Here is a 13,816-nt window from a genome sequence, read left to right as displayed (position 1 = left end):
GAAACATTTTCCAAATTATGTTTGCCATCTATTATCAAGTATATCAAAATTCCTACAAATTGTGATTTTTCTTCACTATTGGCCATAATGAAAATCTTTGCCTTGATTCACTGTACTTACTAATGGCACAGACAAACATACTTCTTTGAGCAGTGAGCTATCTGTTGACCCATAGTCACAGTACAAAACATCCAAACTTAATCAACCACAGAAGAGTCTAACTAGGCAAAGTTCTAATTGGCTGCCCTTTGTGATAAGTTATAAAGCAACTCCCCCCTCTTCCCCATCTAGCTGTCCAGAGTGCTGATTGGGTACTCCCTGTAAAAATCACCCCTCTCTGCCAAAAGCAGCATTACACTACAATGATCATTTGTACTGCATTCACCCAGGTTTACTTGTGGGATGTTTATAAATCTTCTCATTAACCATTCATTTATTTCACACTTCTCAATGTATTTCCTCATCACTTTTCAAATTGCAAAAAGCCTGTTTCTTTTTTAAGTGGATTTCTTGTGCTAGGATAACAGAGCCCTTAGTCCACTTTAATTCCACAAACTTAAAATTCTACCCTCTCCCACAAAATAATGATAGCCTGGAGGTACCTTTAGATTAACTACAGCTTCCTGGGTTGACTAAACCAAGACCAACTGCAGTTAATCTTAACTATGGTTTGTTGAAACAAGCCAGCTTCAAACCACCGTTTATGAAGGTGCCTTGTTCTGACAAATTATAGTAAGATTAACTATAGTTTAGGATTTTGGATGTAATGCTAAACTATGATTAATCTAAAATGGAAGTAAAAGTTTCTGATCTCCTGGCTGCACTAGAGAAGGGGAAGGAAGCACATAAGCCCAAGGCTTATCCTTGCAACACTAGGCAAAGGATTAGCATTATGAGCAAAGTTTTCCCCAGGAAATTGCTAACTCTGCCATTGGATCCCCCACCCTATTTGCATCCTCTTTTTTTAGGACTGGCCAGGGTGGACAGAGGGAAAAAAGAGAGAAAGAAGGAAAGAGAGAAACACCTTTGCTCTTTCAAGTTGAATAGCTGCCTGCTGCTCTCTTTCCTGGCGGATTGCTTCCCTGTCCTCTTCCAGAGATACATCAGAATCTGATGGTCTGCTTGTGTACGAATCTGCTGATCCCTAAAAAGAAAAAGACATTATTAACAAAAATGATGGATGGAGTACAGAAAGATGCCAAATATGCAGAAAAATCACCCAAGGTCATGGATTTATTTTAAACCACATTTCAGCTTTATGTTTTATTTATTATTTTGACAAAGAAATACTTGAGCAGATTTTTATCATAACAGAGTAGCTTTTTTATTGTTGTTTTCTTTTTATTTTAAAGAAATTATATATTTAAGGGACTCTGGATCTTTGGTTGTGTCCTAGCAGAATTGGACACAGCACATAACCTACTACAAGACTGAAATCTTGTTAGATGATGGCTTTAGAATGGCAATCATCCCTCTACTGAAAAGGTTACATAGTGTCAAATTTAATCAGCGCATAACAGGAATCAGTAAAGTGAACTTCTCTGAGTAAATTGTATTATTTGTGTACTTGTTTTTCACACGCAGTGCAATCTACTGCATGCTAATTCAATGGGCCTTACACCCTGTGAAGTGTATGCAGTGCTGCAGTCTTAGACATGAACAGTAGAAGTACCCAGAATTTTGCCTCCTTCACTTGTGGACACCAAAATGTGACATCAGGACGCAACCAATTTAACAACCCATACTAACAAAAACACTTTGTGACAGTTTGCCTGTCACAATAAATCATGGTTTATTCTGCCATGAAAGAGCCTAGGCATACCTTCAGCTTGCATACTTCTCCATCCTCCAGCATGGCATGAGGAGTTAGGAGGTTTTCATTTCTGATTTAGAATAATGACAATCTGCTGTGTAGCCTAAACCCAAGAAACTGTGGTTGATCTTAACTATGGTCTGTTTGAGGCAAGCCAACTTCAAAACATGGGTTATGGAGCTATCTTGTTTAAACAAACCAAAGTTAATGCTGACCACAGTTTAAGGTTTAGACAACACACTGAAATGTGTTTAACTGAAATTGGAAACAAAAAGCTTTGGATCTTGTCTTGGCCCAACGGAGAAGTGAGGAGAGCACAGGAGCCCAAAGCTTGTTGTGTCTTGCACCTATTGCACTGAACTATGTTTTAGCATGACATCTGAATGCAGCCACAGTAAGGTCACCATCATCACACTATGTCTGTTAGTCTGTAAAACCAAGAAGATGTTTGATATGTAGATGCTTCAGGGGGGTTGAGAGCGTCAAAGAAGCTGAGAGCAATGCCATCAGGAGTCTAGACCAAGAGGCTAGACTCCTAGCAGGGTCATCCAACACAAAATGTTCAAAGCTGAGACACCAGACTAAGATACATCCAGACTCAGAGGAAGGCAATAGTAAACCACCTCTGAATACCTCTTACCATGACAACCCTATGAACAGAGTATCCAAAATGCAACACGAGATAGTGCTGGAAGATGAGACGCCCAGGTCTGATGGCACTCAATGAGCTACTGGGGAAGAACAAAGCTGTGACTAATGATACCATTGGATGAAAGCCGAATGGAAGCCCAGAGGCTGATGTGCACAGATGCAAAAGGAGAGTCCGGAGTTGCACAACATACACAATAGGAACATAGAATGTGAGAAGCATGAACCAGGGAAAGTCAGAAATTGTCAAACAAGAAATGGAACATATCAACATTACAATACTTGGCGTGAGTGAATTAAAATGGATGGGAATGGGACACTTACAATCAGACAACTACAAAATATTTTATGTTGGAAATGAGAAATTAAGAAAAATGGGGTTGCTTTAATAGTGAGAAGTGATGTAGCAAAAGCAATTAGGAGCTATAATGCAAGATATGTGCAAGTGATATTGATGAGATTTAACGGGAAACCTATTAACATAACCATCATCCAAAGTCTATGCTCCAACAGCAAACACAGAAGAAGAAGAATTGGAGAGATTTTACGCAGAAGTACAGGAAGAAATTGATCACACACCAAAACAAGATGTGCTGATAATCATGGGGGATTGGAATGCAAAAGTAGGGATCAAAGAAGAATTAGAAACTGTGGAAAAATGGAGCTTAGGAGATAGAAATGAAGCAGGAGAAAGACTTCTTGAATTCTGTGAAGCCACTAATTTGTTTCTTGCAAACACATTTTTGAGCAACCAAAAAGTCAGCTGTACATGTGGACATCACCAAATGGTCAATATAGGAATCAAATTTATTGGAAGCAGAAGGTGGAGAAGTTCCATACTTTCTGTGAAAACAAGACCAGGAGCAGACTGCGGTACAGATCATAAACTGGTAATATTGAAAATCAGAGTAAAGTTAAAGAAGAACAACAAAGCAATCATAATGCCAAAATACAATTTAAATAACATCCCAGAAGAATATAAAGTTCAAATAAGGAACAGATTTGAGGCTTTAAAACTAGTTGACAGAGAACCAGAAGAAAAATGGATTGAAGTCAGAGACATTATGAGGGAAGAATGCAAAAAAAAATACCTCTAGTTAAAAAGAGAGAAAGACTTCAATGGACGAGTGAAGAAACTCTAAATGATTAAAAGCAAAAGCAGGAGACAGAAACACAGTTAGAACCCTACATATAATAATACAGCAACTAGTACAGAGGGACAAAGAGAACTATTACAATAGTTATTGTAAAGAAATAGAAGAGGACAACAAAGAAGGTAGAACAAGAGCCCTATTTCAAAATATTAGAGAAATTAAAGGGAAATTTAAACCAAGGATAGGAATGTTGAATAATCAACAGGGGAATACACTGACTGACTGAGATAAAATAAAAGGAAGATGGAAGCAATACACTGAAGAACTCTATAAAAGAGATGCCAGGATGACAGATCATTCACAGAGGAACCGTATGATGAAGAACCAAAAATGTTAGAATGTGAGGTGAAAGTTGCTCTTAAAATACTTGCAAGAAACAAATCACCAGGAACAGATAGCATACCAATACAGTTGCTACAAGCTACTGAGACTGAATCTGTCCAAATTTTGACGAAAATCTGTCAAGAAATATGGAAAACTAAACAATGGCCCACAGACTGGAAGCGTTCCATATACATCCCAATTCCACAGAAAGGGGATCCCAGGGAACACAGCAATTACCGAACTATTGCCTTAATATCCCATGCAAGTAATGCTCAAGATTCTACAACAAAGGCTCTTACCATAAATTAAGCGAGAAATGTCAGATGTCCAAGCTGGATTTAGAAAAGCAAGAGGCACCAGAGATCATATTGCAAACATACATTGGATAATGGAAAGGAGCAAGGAATTTCAGAAGGAAATCACCCTGTGCTTCAGAGATTATAGCAAAGCCTTTGATTGTGTAGATCATGAAAAACTATGGAATGCTTTAAAAGAAATGGGGGTGCCACAGCATCTGATTGTCCTGATGTGCAACCTATACTCTGCACAAGAGACTACTGTAAGGACAGAATATGGAGAAACCGATTGGTTCCCAATAGAAAAGGGTGTGAGACAGGGGTGTATTTTATCACCCTATTTGTTTAATCATCGTACGGAAAGCAGGATTGGACCAAGATGAAGGAGATGTGAATATTAGAGGGAGAAATATCACTAATTTAAGATATGCAGACAATACCATACTACTAGCAGAAACCAGGAATAATTTGAAACGAAGGCTGATGAAAGTTAAAGAGGAAAGCAAAAAAGCAGGACTACAGCTGAATGTCAAGACTAAAGTAATGACAACAGAAGGTTGATGTAACTTTAAAGTTGACAATGAGGACATTGAACTTGTCAAGGATTATCAATACCTTGGCACAGTCATTAACCAAAATGAAGACAATAGTCAAGAAATTAGAAGAAGGCTAGGACTGGAGAGGGCAGCTATGAGAAAAGGTCCTCAAATGCAAAGATGTGTCACTGAACACTAAAGTCAGGATCATTCAGACCATGGTATTTTTGATCTCTATGTATAGATGTGAAAGTTGGACAGGGGAAAAAAGTGGATAAGAGAAAAATAAACTCATTTGAAATGTGGTGTTGGAGGACAGCTTTGCACATACCATGGAGCGTGAAAAAGACAAATAATTGGGTGTTAGAACAAATCAGAACATAACAAATTAATTTATTTTTATTTTCTTACATTTGTATCCTGCCTGTCTTCCACCATGGAACCTAAGGTGGCATGAATATGGCTTCCATGAAGTCACCCACTGGGGCACGGAACAGCCCCAGACCTGCTTAGCTTCAGGAAGATGGTGGCCTCATGTGCCTTCAGATCATACCCTGGGGCTTGATCCCACTTGCAAGGAATCTTTTGGAAAGCTAATGTGTTATAGGAATGAGGACATGGATGCTCAGATATGGGGACAGCAAAAGATTTCTGCTCAGACAATGGCAATGCTCAGACACCTCTATTATCTGGGTTTTTTTGTTGCTGCGTGCTTCTTTTGATTTTACAGTCTTGAGGCAATGTTCTGCAAGGTGCTGAGTGGGGTGATACAGTGTATCTTACTGTTTAATCTTGCATATTTTTCATGTTGCAGACAAATTATGAAGAAACACACACACATACCTTGCACCAGGGCTGCAGCAGCCACCATCACATCAGCACTATTGCACCAATAGCCTAAGGAAAGCTCTATCCTACGCAACACAGCAACACTATTCCCATGTTGTATCAATACCAGGAGTAGACAGAAAAGGAAGAAAGCCATCTGTGGTGCCTTATACCACATCCAGTTTTAGGTTATAAGCTATTCGGGGCTGGGAATTCCTCTTTATATAGGAAGTTGCCTTATACTGATTCAGGTCATTGGCCTTTTGGCCTGATCACCTTGCACAGAGTGACACTTTAGTTGTCATAAGGCAGGTCTACGAATTGGGCTGCTCAACAGGCACTTGCAGCCTAATCAAGTGGTACTGTCTACCAGAATTAGTGCATTTTGTGTATGATGCAAAGGATATCACCATTAAAACCCTCAATCTGATGGGAAGATGGGCATTACTTCCCATCAGTTCTTTAAAATGCAACTATTGAAGCCCTAAAAGATGATGCTTCCCTAGCCTACGTGTAAAAATGTTCTTAGTTTTTATGGTGTTTTTAATGTTTATTGTGTTTGAAGAGTGGAGTATAAATCAAAATTCTCATAACATTTGGTCCTACATGTAAGGTGTGTTTTTCTTTTGCCTTGCATCACTAGCTTGTGGGGTTTTTTTTACTTTCAATGAATGTATGCAACAAACCCCTTGCACATTTAAAATGGCAGCATTATTCCCATCTTATAATACAGCAGATGTTGCTGTCTGTCAAAAGCTATAATCCTGTTATCCAGTGACTGCCAATGCAAAGAGGCATTACATTTTTATAGCAATTTTAAACTGAACTTGACATAAAAGAATGAAGTGAAAGATACGCGTTAAAAAAAGGAAAAGAAAGAAAAAAGTGATAACTCAGCTTTCATGTTAAAGAAGTCCATTTAAAACCGCTTTTCTCACTGCTGTGATAAGCAGTGTTGTATGCTGATTCTAGAGTGACGTAATCAAAATGATTTTTAAAGCATGAAGCTGACTAACTGGCCCCTCCAAAGGTGTGCAAAACAAAACAAAATTAAGGAGTCAACAGCAGTAAACAGAACATCCGACAGCCAAATCACCCTTCAAAAGGACCATTTAAGCAGGATTGAAAAAGAACTTCACTATATCCAAGTAACTTTATGGGACCCTGTATCTAGCAATGTACAATTTGGACTCTCTCATTTGCCCATCCCCCAAGTTGTCTGCAAGGATGGCATACTGCAGCACCTCCAGGGCATGGCTTGGCCAACATGTCCTCACTCTCCATTTTAGCCCACATTAGTTTTTCTTTTCTTAACAGCCTTGTTAAACTGAACTGTTCCTTGTGATGGGTTAAGAATGTGGCATGTCAACACCAGTTCCAAAATACTGAAACTGAGGGTTTTTGGGGGGACAGGGGGAGTGGGAATAGCTCCTGGGCTCCTGCTGGGAGGAAGGGGGGATATAAATCAAATAATAAATAAATAAAACAAAAATAAATAAATAGCTGATGCTGAGATCTATATATTATGCAGTTCCATGGATTGCGGACTGCTACAGTAGGTTGTAGAAGGTCCTCAGTTAAGGATGAGCCAGTGTGGTCACCAGAAGTTCTTGAAGCAGTCAGATTTAAAACGTAGCAAGTTCTGGCATAAACAGGCTGCAATAATTTACTCCGTTCGGATAAGATGGGAGTTCAACATTGGTTGAACTGAAAAACAACCTCAAAGGAAGAATCCATCATGAAATCACAGAATTACACCTTAAAAAGAAGCTCAGTTCTGTCACCTTTGGATAAATTAGGATAATGGGCTTCAATCCCAACACAGGCATTCATTAACTTAGCAATGCTAGGATGCTTATTTTATCATCAATTACTGCTGTTGTGAATGGCTCCGTTTGGCAGTATCATTTGTTCCCACATGGATGAGGAGAAAGGGATACCTGTCGGTGCGCTTGATGATGGCAACCCTTCCGTCACACCTCTAATCCGTCCTCCTGGTAGACAGCATACCTGGCGAGTCCACCGATCTTCTAGGGATACTTGGGTTTCGATCCCTCACAGTAGGGAGTCTCCCACTACTAGTACTCTTCTCTTCTTGTTGTGGGGCAAGGTTTCGTTGGCCCTGCTTGATTGAGCTTCAGCCTCTTGCTCATTGTCACACGGAGTCTCATGTAATTCTTCCACCACAGGCTGTCCTCCAGTCTAATCCTTGAATGGTTGAAAGCGGTTCCATAGTTCCACTGGTGAAGGGTGGCTTCTAGCTCTTCTGCTCCTAACTGTCACCCTTTCCCACGGAGTTTCCTCCACTTCATTGTTCCTCTCCAAAGTAGTCCCCTCTTCTGCTACCACATGCTGTTGCTCTTCCACCTCCACTTCTCTCTGCTGCTGTTGTTCCAGTGTTCTGTCTAAGAACTCTTCATGTTCTCTTATAGTCCTCAGTGTGGCCACCAGCCGTTCCAGGCCTCTCACTTTTTCTTCCAACAGTGCCACGAGCTTGCACTTGTTGCACATGTACGCCATGTTGTTCTCAGGCAAGAAAACAAACATGGCACACACCTTGCAGGTCACAACCACTGGAGTATCCTTCCCGTTCATACTCTCTTCTATCTTTTGTTTGTTTCTAACTACTTGTTTTGAAGTGACCTGTGCTTTGTCCTGTCCTACTACAGGGTAAACTTGAGAGTCCCACTGGTATGCGGTGCGCTGTGCACAGATAATTAGTAATTTGGTTTTTTTGGGGGGGGGTTAAGGACCTCCCCCTTGACCTCCCCAGTCGAACTCCTTTGGCAAACTCCCATTTGCTCTCCCTGTTCGCTCGCTCTCTGAAAGCTGGCTTGCTTATATGTCCTCACCTGTAGACCAACTGAGACAGCCCCCTCTGCTCTGCTCTGTTAGGAGTCAGGAAACAGAATGGAGGCAGGGGTGTTCTGGAGATAGGGGGGTAGATGTCACCCCACTGTCATTGTAAGACCATGTCCTGGTGAAGTTTGAACATGGATCTGATCCTCCCCTGCAGGAGTGATGGATAGATTAAGATGGTCCACCTCCAGAGACTAATGGAATCCATTGGATTCCTGAATGCCCTGGGGGAGTTCCCAGTAAATAGAGCAGGTGACCCTGTTGAAGCCCTTGTCAAGCTATTAAACAGCGAGGCACGTCGGGCTCTTGACATAGTTGCCCCTGAGCGCCCTCTCCAGCATTGTGGAGCCTGGTTTGCACCTTGGTACAACAGTGAGCTAAGGGCAATGAAATAGGCTGAACAAAGGCTAGAGTACAAGTGGCAAAAGACATGCTGTGAGGCTAATCAGGCACAAGTAAAACATCATAACCGTGCCTACTGTGCGGCGGTAAGGGTGACAAAAAAGGCTCACTTCTCTGCCACCATTGCTTCCTGAAGTTGCCGTCCCATGGAGCTTTTCCGTATTGTCAGGAGTCTGTTGACATCGACTCCAGGAAACAGAGTTTTAGACCCTTCAGAGGCCCACTATGAATTGTTTGCAAGGCACTTTGAGGGTAAAGTTGCTCACCTCCATAGCAATCTTGATGCCGCATCCACATCTACTGTAGTCCCCAGTGAGGTGTCCAGTGCAATGTCTGCTGCAACTTCTTGGGAACGGTTTCAGTTGATGCGGCCTGATGACGTAGACATGGTGCTTGTGATGATGTGGCCAGCAACGTGTCCTCTCGACCCTTGCCCTTCTTGGCTTATTAAAGCTTGCCGAGGGGGTTTGACTGAGAGGATCCAGGGTATGATCAAAGCATTGTTGCAGAAAGAGTGGTTACAGCCTCCCTGAAAGAAGTGGTGATCTGACTGCTCCTATAAAAGCCCACCCTGGACCCATTGGTTTGCAAAAAAAAAACCCTTTTTAGGGAAGGTGATTGAGAGGGTTGTGGTGCAGCAATTGCAAGTACTTTCGGATGAAGCAGAATATCTTGACCCATCCCAATCTAGGTTTAAGCCTGGTTATGGGACTGAATCGGCCTTGATCACCCTGAGGGATGACCTTTATCAGGAGAAGGACAGGGCAAGTGTGACCCTGTTATTTTTACTTCATCTCTGGGCAGCTTTTGATATAATTAACCATGGTATCCTTCTGGGCCGGCTTGGAGAGATGAGTATCAGAGGCACTGTTTTACAGTGGTTCCGATCCTATCTTCAGGGTCATTTTCAGAGAATAGCATTGGGTGATTGTATTTTGCCCCCCCCCAGCAGTTGTGCTGTGGGGTGCCGCAGGGTACCATCCTGTCCCCCATGCTGTTTAACATCTATATGAAGCCCTTGGAAGAGGTCATCAGGAGATTAGGGGTAAGGTATCAGCAGTACGCTGATGATATCCAGCTCTATTTCTCTGTAACATCTGGATCAGGAGAGGCCGTGCAAGCCCTGGACTGCTGCCTGGATTCGGTGGTGGGCTGGATGAGGGCCAGTAAACTGAGTCTGAATCCTAGCAAGACAGAGATGCTTTGGATTGGTGGTTCCCGGGTTCGGATAACTGGTCAGTTGTCTGCTTTGGATGGGGTCTTACTCCCTCTGAAAGAGCTGGTCCGTAGTCTGGGGGTACTCCTGGATCCTTCTATGTCACTAGAGGCCCAGGTGACCTCAGTGGCTAGGAGTAGCTTTTTCCAGCTTTGGCTGGTGAGACAGCTGCAGCTGTTTCTGGACCGGGATAGCCTGACCACTGTTGTCCATGCACTGGTAACCTCCAGGCTGGATTACTCTAATGTGCTCTATGTGGAGCTATCCTTGAGGTTGGTCTGGAAGCTGCAGCTGGTGCAAAATGCGGCGGTGAGACTGCTCATTGAGGCAGGATATCGCTAACATGTCACCCTGCTGCTGAAAGAATTGCACTGACTACCTATTAGCTACCAGGCTAAGTTCAAGGTTCTAGTTTTGGTGTACAAAGCCCTACACAGCTTAGGTCGAAGATACCAGAAAGACCTTCTTATCCCTTATATACCCAGTCAATTACTGAGCTCTGCAGGTGAGGGTCTCCTCCAGATACCTTCTTATCAGGAGGTCTGTTCTGCACAACATAGGAAATGGACCTTTAGTGTAATGGCACTTAGCATTTGCAATTCCCTCTCCTTAAATATTAGACAGATGCCATCTCTGTTATCTTTTCAGTGCCTACTGAAGACCTTTCTCTTTCAACAAGCCTTTTAAGTAGAGACCTTATCCCAGTCTGCATCTGTGTTGGAATTGCTTTTTAATATGTTTTTAAACCTTTTTTTAAAAAAATGTTTTTAAAGCTTTTTCAAAATGTTTTTAAAGATGTTTTGTTTTAATACGTTTTTAATGGTTGCTTTGTTTTAATATATTTTAAGTCTGTTTTTATGATGTGTTAATGTGTTTTTAGTGCTGTTTGCTACCTTGGGCTCCTACTGGGAGAGACGTATGGATGTATGGATGACATTTCACAAGAAACAGGGCTAGGTAGATGATCCAAAGGATAAGATCCAACAGAGCAACAAACTAAAGAAAAAATATACATGGGTTATATTCAACTAAGTCCTACTCAGAGCAGACCCACTGAAATTAATGACTATAAATTAGTCAATGTCTATTAACTTCAATGAGTCTACTCTGACTAGGACTAGCACTGAATACCACCCATTATCAAGATCCCAGCAATGGGTCATGTCCAAGAAATAAGGCTGGATGTGGAGAAGACTAGATCAGACAGAGGACTGAATAAGAGAAAACATTTGGGAATATGGAGAACTCAAGCTTAGAGGTATTTGGGTTCTCTAAAGGAGAGGAACTGAGAAGTTTAATTCAAATGCTGTTGCCCCATATAGAAGGTGCAAAAAAAATTTTTGCATGGCAGCACTTCATGTTTCAATGCTTCACGTGGGATCCATAATGTCTGAAAAAGGCTCACCATGTGAATATCACTGATTGAATGGAAAATTTTCACAACAGCAGGTGCCTACCAGAACCATGCAAGTACTAGTGTGGAGACTCTCCAAATGCAATTATGAGCATCAATCCATATAGCGAACCATTTTCAAACATTGTGACTCCCACGTGGCGCATTTTTCAGCAGCCTCCAGATGGAGCTGTAATGTCTCAATCAGGCCTCAGACACAGGAGGAGCACATGACATATTACATAGTGAGTATATGTTGTCATAATGTAATGTTTGAATGAACAAGATGACTTGTTTAACCATGTATAAACCAAATATATATATGGGTTTTTTTTTTTTTAAAAAACTTTTTTATTAAGTATACCATACAAATTGTAAGAAGAACTAATAAAAAAGCATCATACTCAGGTTTCTGAGAAGGGCTTCCAAGTACAGAACAGAAGTTTGAGTGTAACTAACAGAGCTCTGGAATTGTGAATATAGGACTAAATGGGTTCCAAAGATAACAGCTGATTAATTAAGGTCCATAAAGTACTCTGAAAGATGTAAAGGCCTATAAAAACGCCAAACATTATTGCTACTATTTTACAAGCTACCTACACTCAACAGCAGGCAAAGAAAAATTATGACCTACAGATAATAAATCAAAGAGCATAATAAACACGTACAATATATAGTGCAGGAACACTGGTTTTATTTCTAGGTACTGCTACACTATGTATACAACAATGCAATAGGAGTATATAAGAAGATCCTCAAGTCAACCATCACCTCCAGGTTCTCCCTCACAATTCCTAATGCAGAGATTCTAAGTCATCAGAGACAGGGGTAGAGCTGCGTATCTAGTTATGGGCCAAGTGATTTTGTCTCTTGAATTTGGCCTTTTTCTTGGAGCAAGAGTGCTTACCAGACAATAAAACAACTCATTCTGTGTCATTCTTACAGATATTACAAAATTGCTAAAGGCACTTTGAATATTGCTTCTCTTTCCAGAAATGGGCAGGCTTTCCCAATCAAAGTGTATAATAAAGTCTCAATCCAAGCTGCTGAAAGGTACATCCAAGGCTTAAAGAAAACCCAACAGTCCAAGTAGCTAAAGCAACTGCTTTCTGGAATAACGTGCAGTATGACCCTTGAAATAATACTAAAAAAGGAAGAATTCCATCTTTGAAAAGCCACAACATATTGCCTTACCAACATTTCCTCAAATTGATGCATGCAGGCAACATATGGGTCCAGATTTTTCAAAATGTACTCAGAGTCCAGCAACTCTCTTTGTCACACTTACTGCATAACATACTCTGGTTTTCTGAAGATTTACCACCTGCCTCCAAGTAGCAAATTAATGCATACAGTTATTTGGAGTCTTAGCCTGATCAGATTCCTGATGCAAGGAAAATCTGGAACACTTCTGAGGGCACCCATTTCTGCTTGCATTAACTCTCCCAGTCCGTTGCCACTGTGAGTGTTCATTTTGTCAAACAGACATTTCACACCTTTTCCTCATAATATCACCAACTCTCAAAAGAGACAATCTGGCTTTCTCTTGCTGTGTTTAATTTCACCATCTGTGGAGAACACGTTTGAAAGAGTGTTCTCATCTTAAACAAAAAGTGCAGAACATTTCTTCAATGACATGCAAAGACAAGGAGGCACTGCTAAGCTTTCACAACCTGGAGAGGAGAAAGACACCCCCCCGGGCAAACACTCAGTTTTTACTTATATACCTGACAGTGTAGCAGCTCCATCTCTAACACTTGCTCTGTCTGTTCTGTTTTAATAAAACAAAGGCATTTAATGTGCTAATAATGCATATGTTGTTCATAAGTAGTAACATATTTATTTTATTTTATAAGGAAGTATACATTTCTGTTTCTCTCAGAAGTTCAATTTTTGAAACTTATAAAAAAAAAAAAACCCAAGTCTTCAAAATGTTAAGGTGTTTGACATCTCTTCCTAATACGTGGATTCAATAGACTAAATCACACAACAAAATATTTCACATTGCTGTAAGATAATGGCTGTGTACTGCAGATATCAACTGTTCAGCGTATTCTCAAGAAAGACAGCATTTCTAAGATGCTGTGTTAGATGTTAATCTAGTTTACTGTCAGTTACATTACAGACCCCCAGGGTGGGTGGAAATCCAAGAAGGCGGCATTTTAGGAAGACTCAAACTTAAGAAATCAAACTAAGCAAACATTGTTTTGTTTCCCTCTTGATATCTGCAACTTGGCCTTCCTTTAGTTTCTTCATGAATTATCACCCAAGCTAAACTCTCAAGTGATAAAATGCGGGATTACTCGTTGCCTTCATTATAAATTTGCAAACAGTGTTAGTAACAACT

General features: G+C 40.9%; 1 protein-coding gene across 3 annotated transcripts in view; it reads right to left on the bottom strand.

Annotated features, from left to right (window-relative positions):
* CACNB4 (calcium voltage-gated channel auxiliary subunit beta 4) overlaps positions 1–13,816 on the bottom strand; it is a 252,585-nt gene that overhangs the window by 83,978 nt on the left and 154,791 nt on the right. For all 3 annotated transcript variants that reach the window (XM_061608779.1, XM_061608781.1, XM_061608780.1), the window contains one exon: positions 1,025–1,144. In XM_061608779.1, the coding sequence (XP_061464763.1) occupies positions 1,025–1,144 (120 nt within the window). The remainder of the gene's footprint in view (positions 1–1,024; positions 1,145–13,816) is intronic.

The sequence above is a fragment of the Rhineura floridana genome, chromosome 2 (genome assembly GCF_030035675.1).
Source record: "Rhineura floridana isolate rRhiFlo1 chromosome 2, rRhiFlo1.hap2, whole genome shotgun sequence".
Lineage (NCBI taxonomy): Eukaryota > Metazoa > Chordata > Lepidosauria > Squamata > Rhineuridae > Rhineura > Rhineura floridana.
Note: the sequence above shows the minus strand (reverse complement) of the source record. Positions and strands in the feature narration are given on the sequence as shown.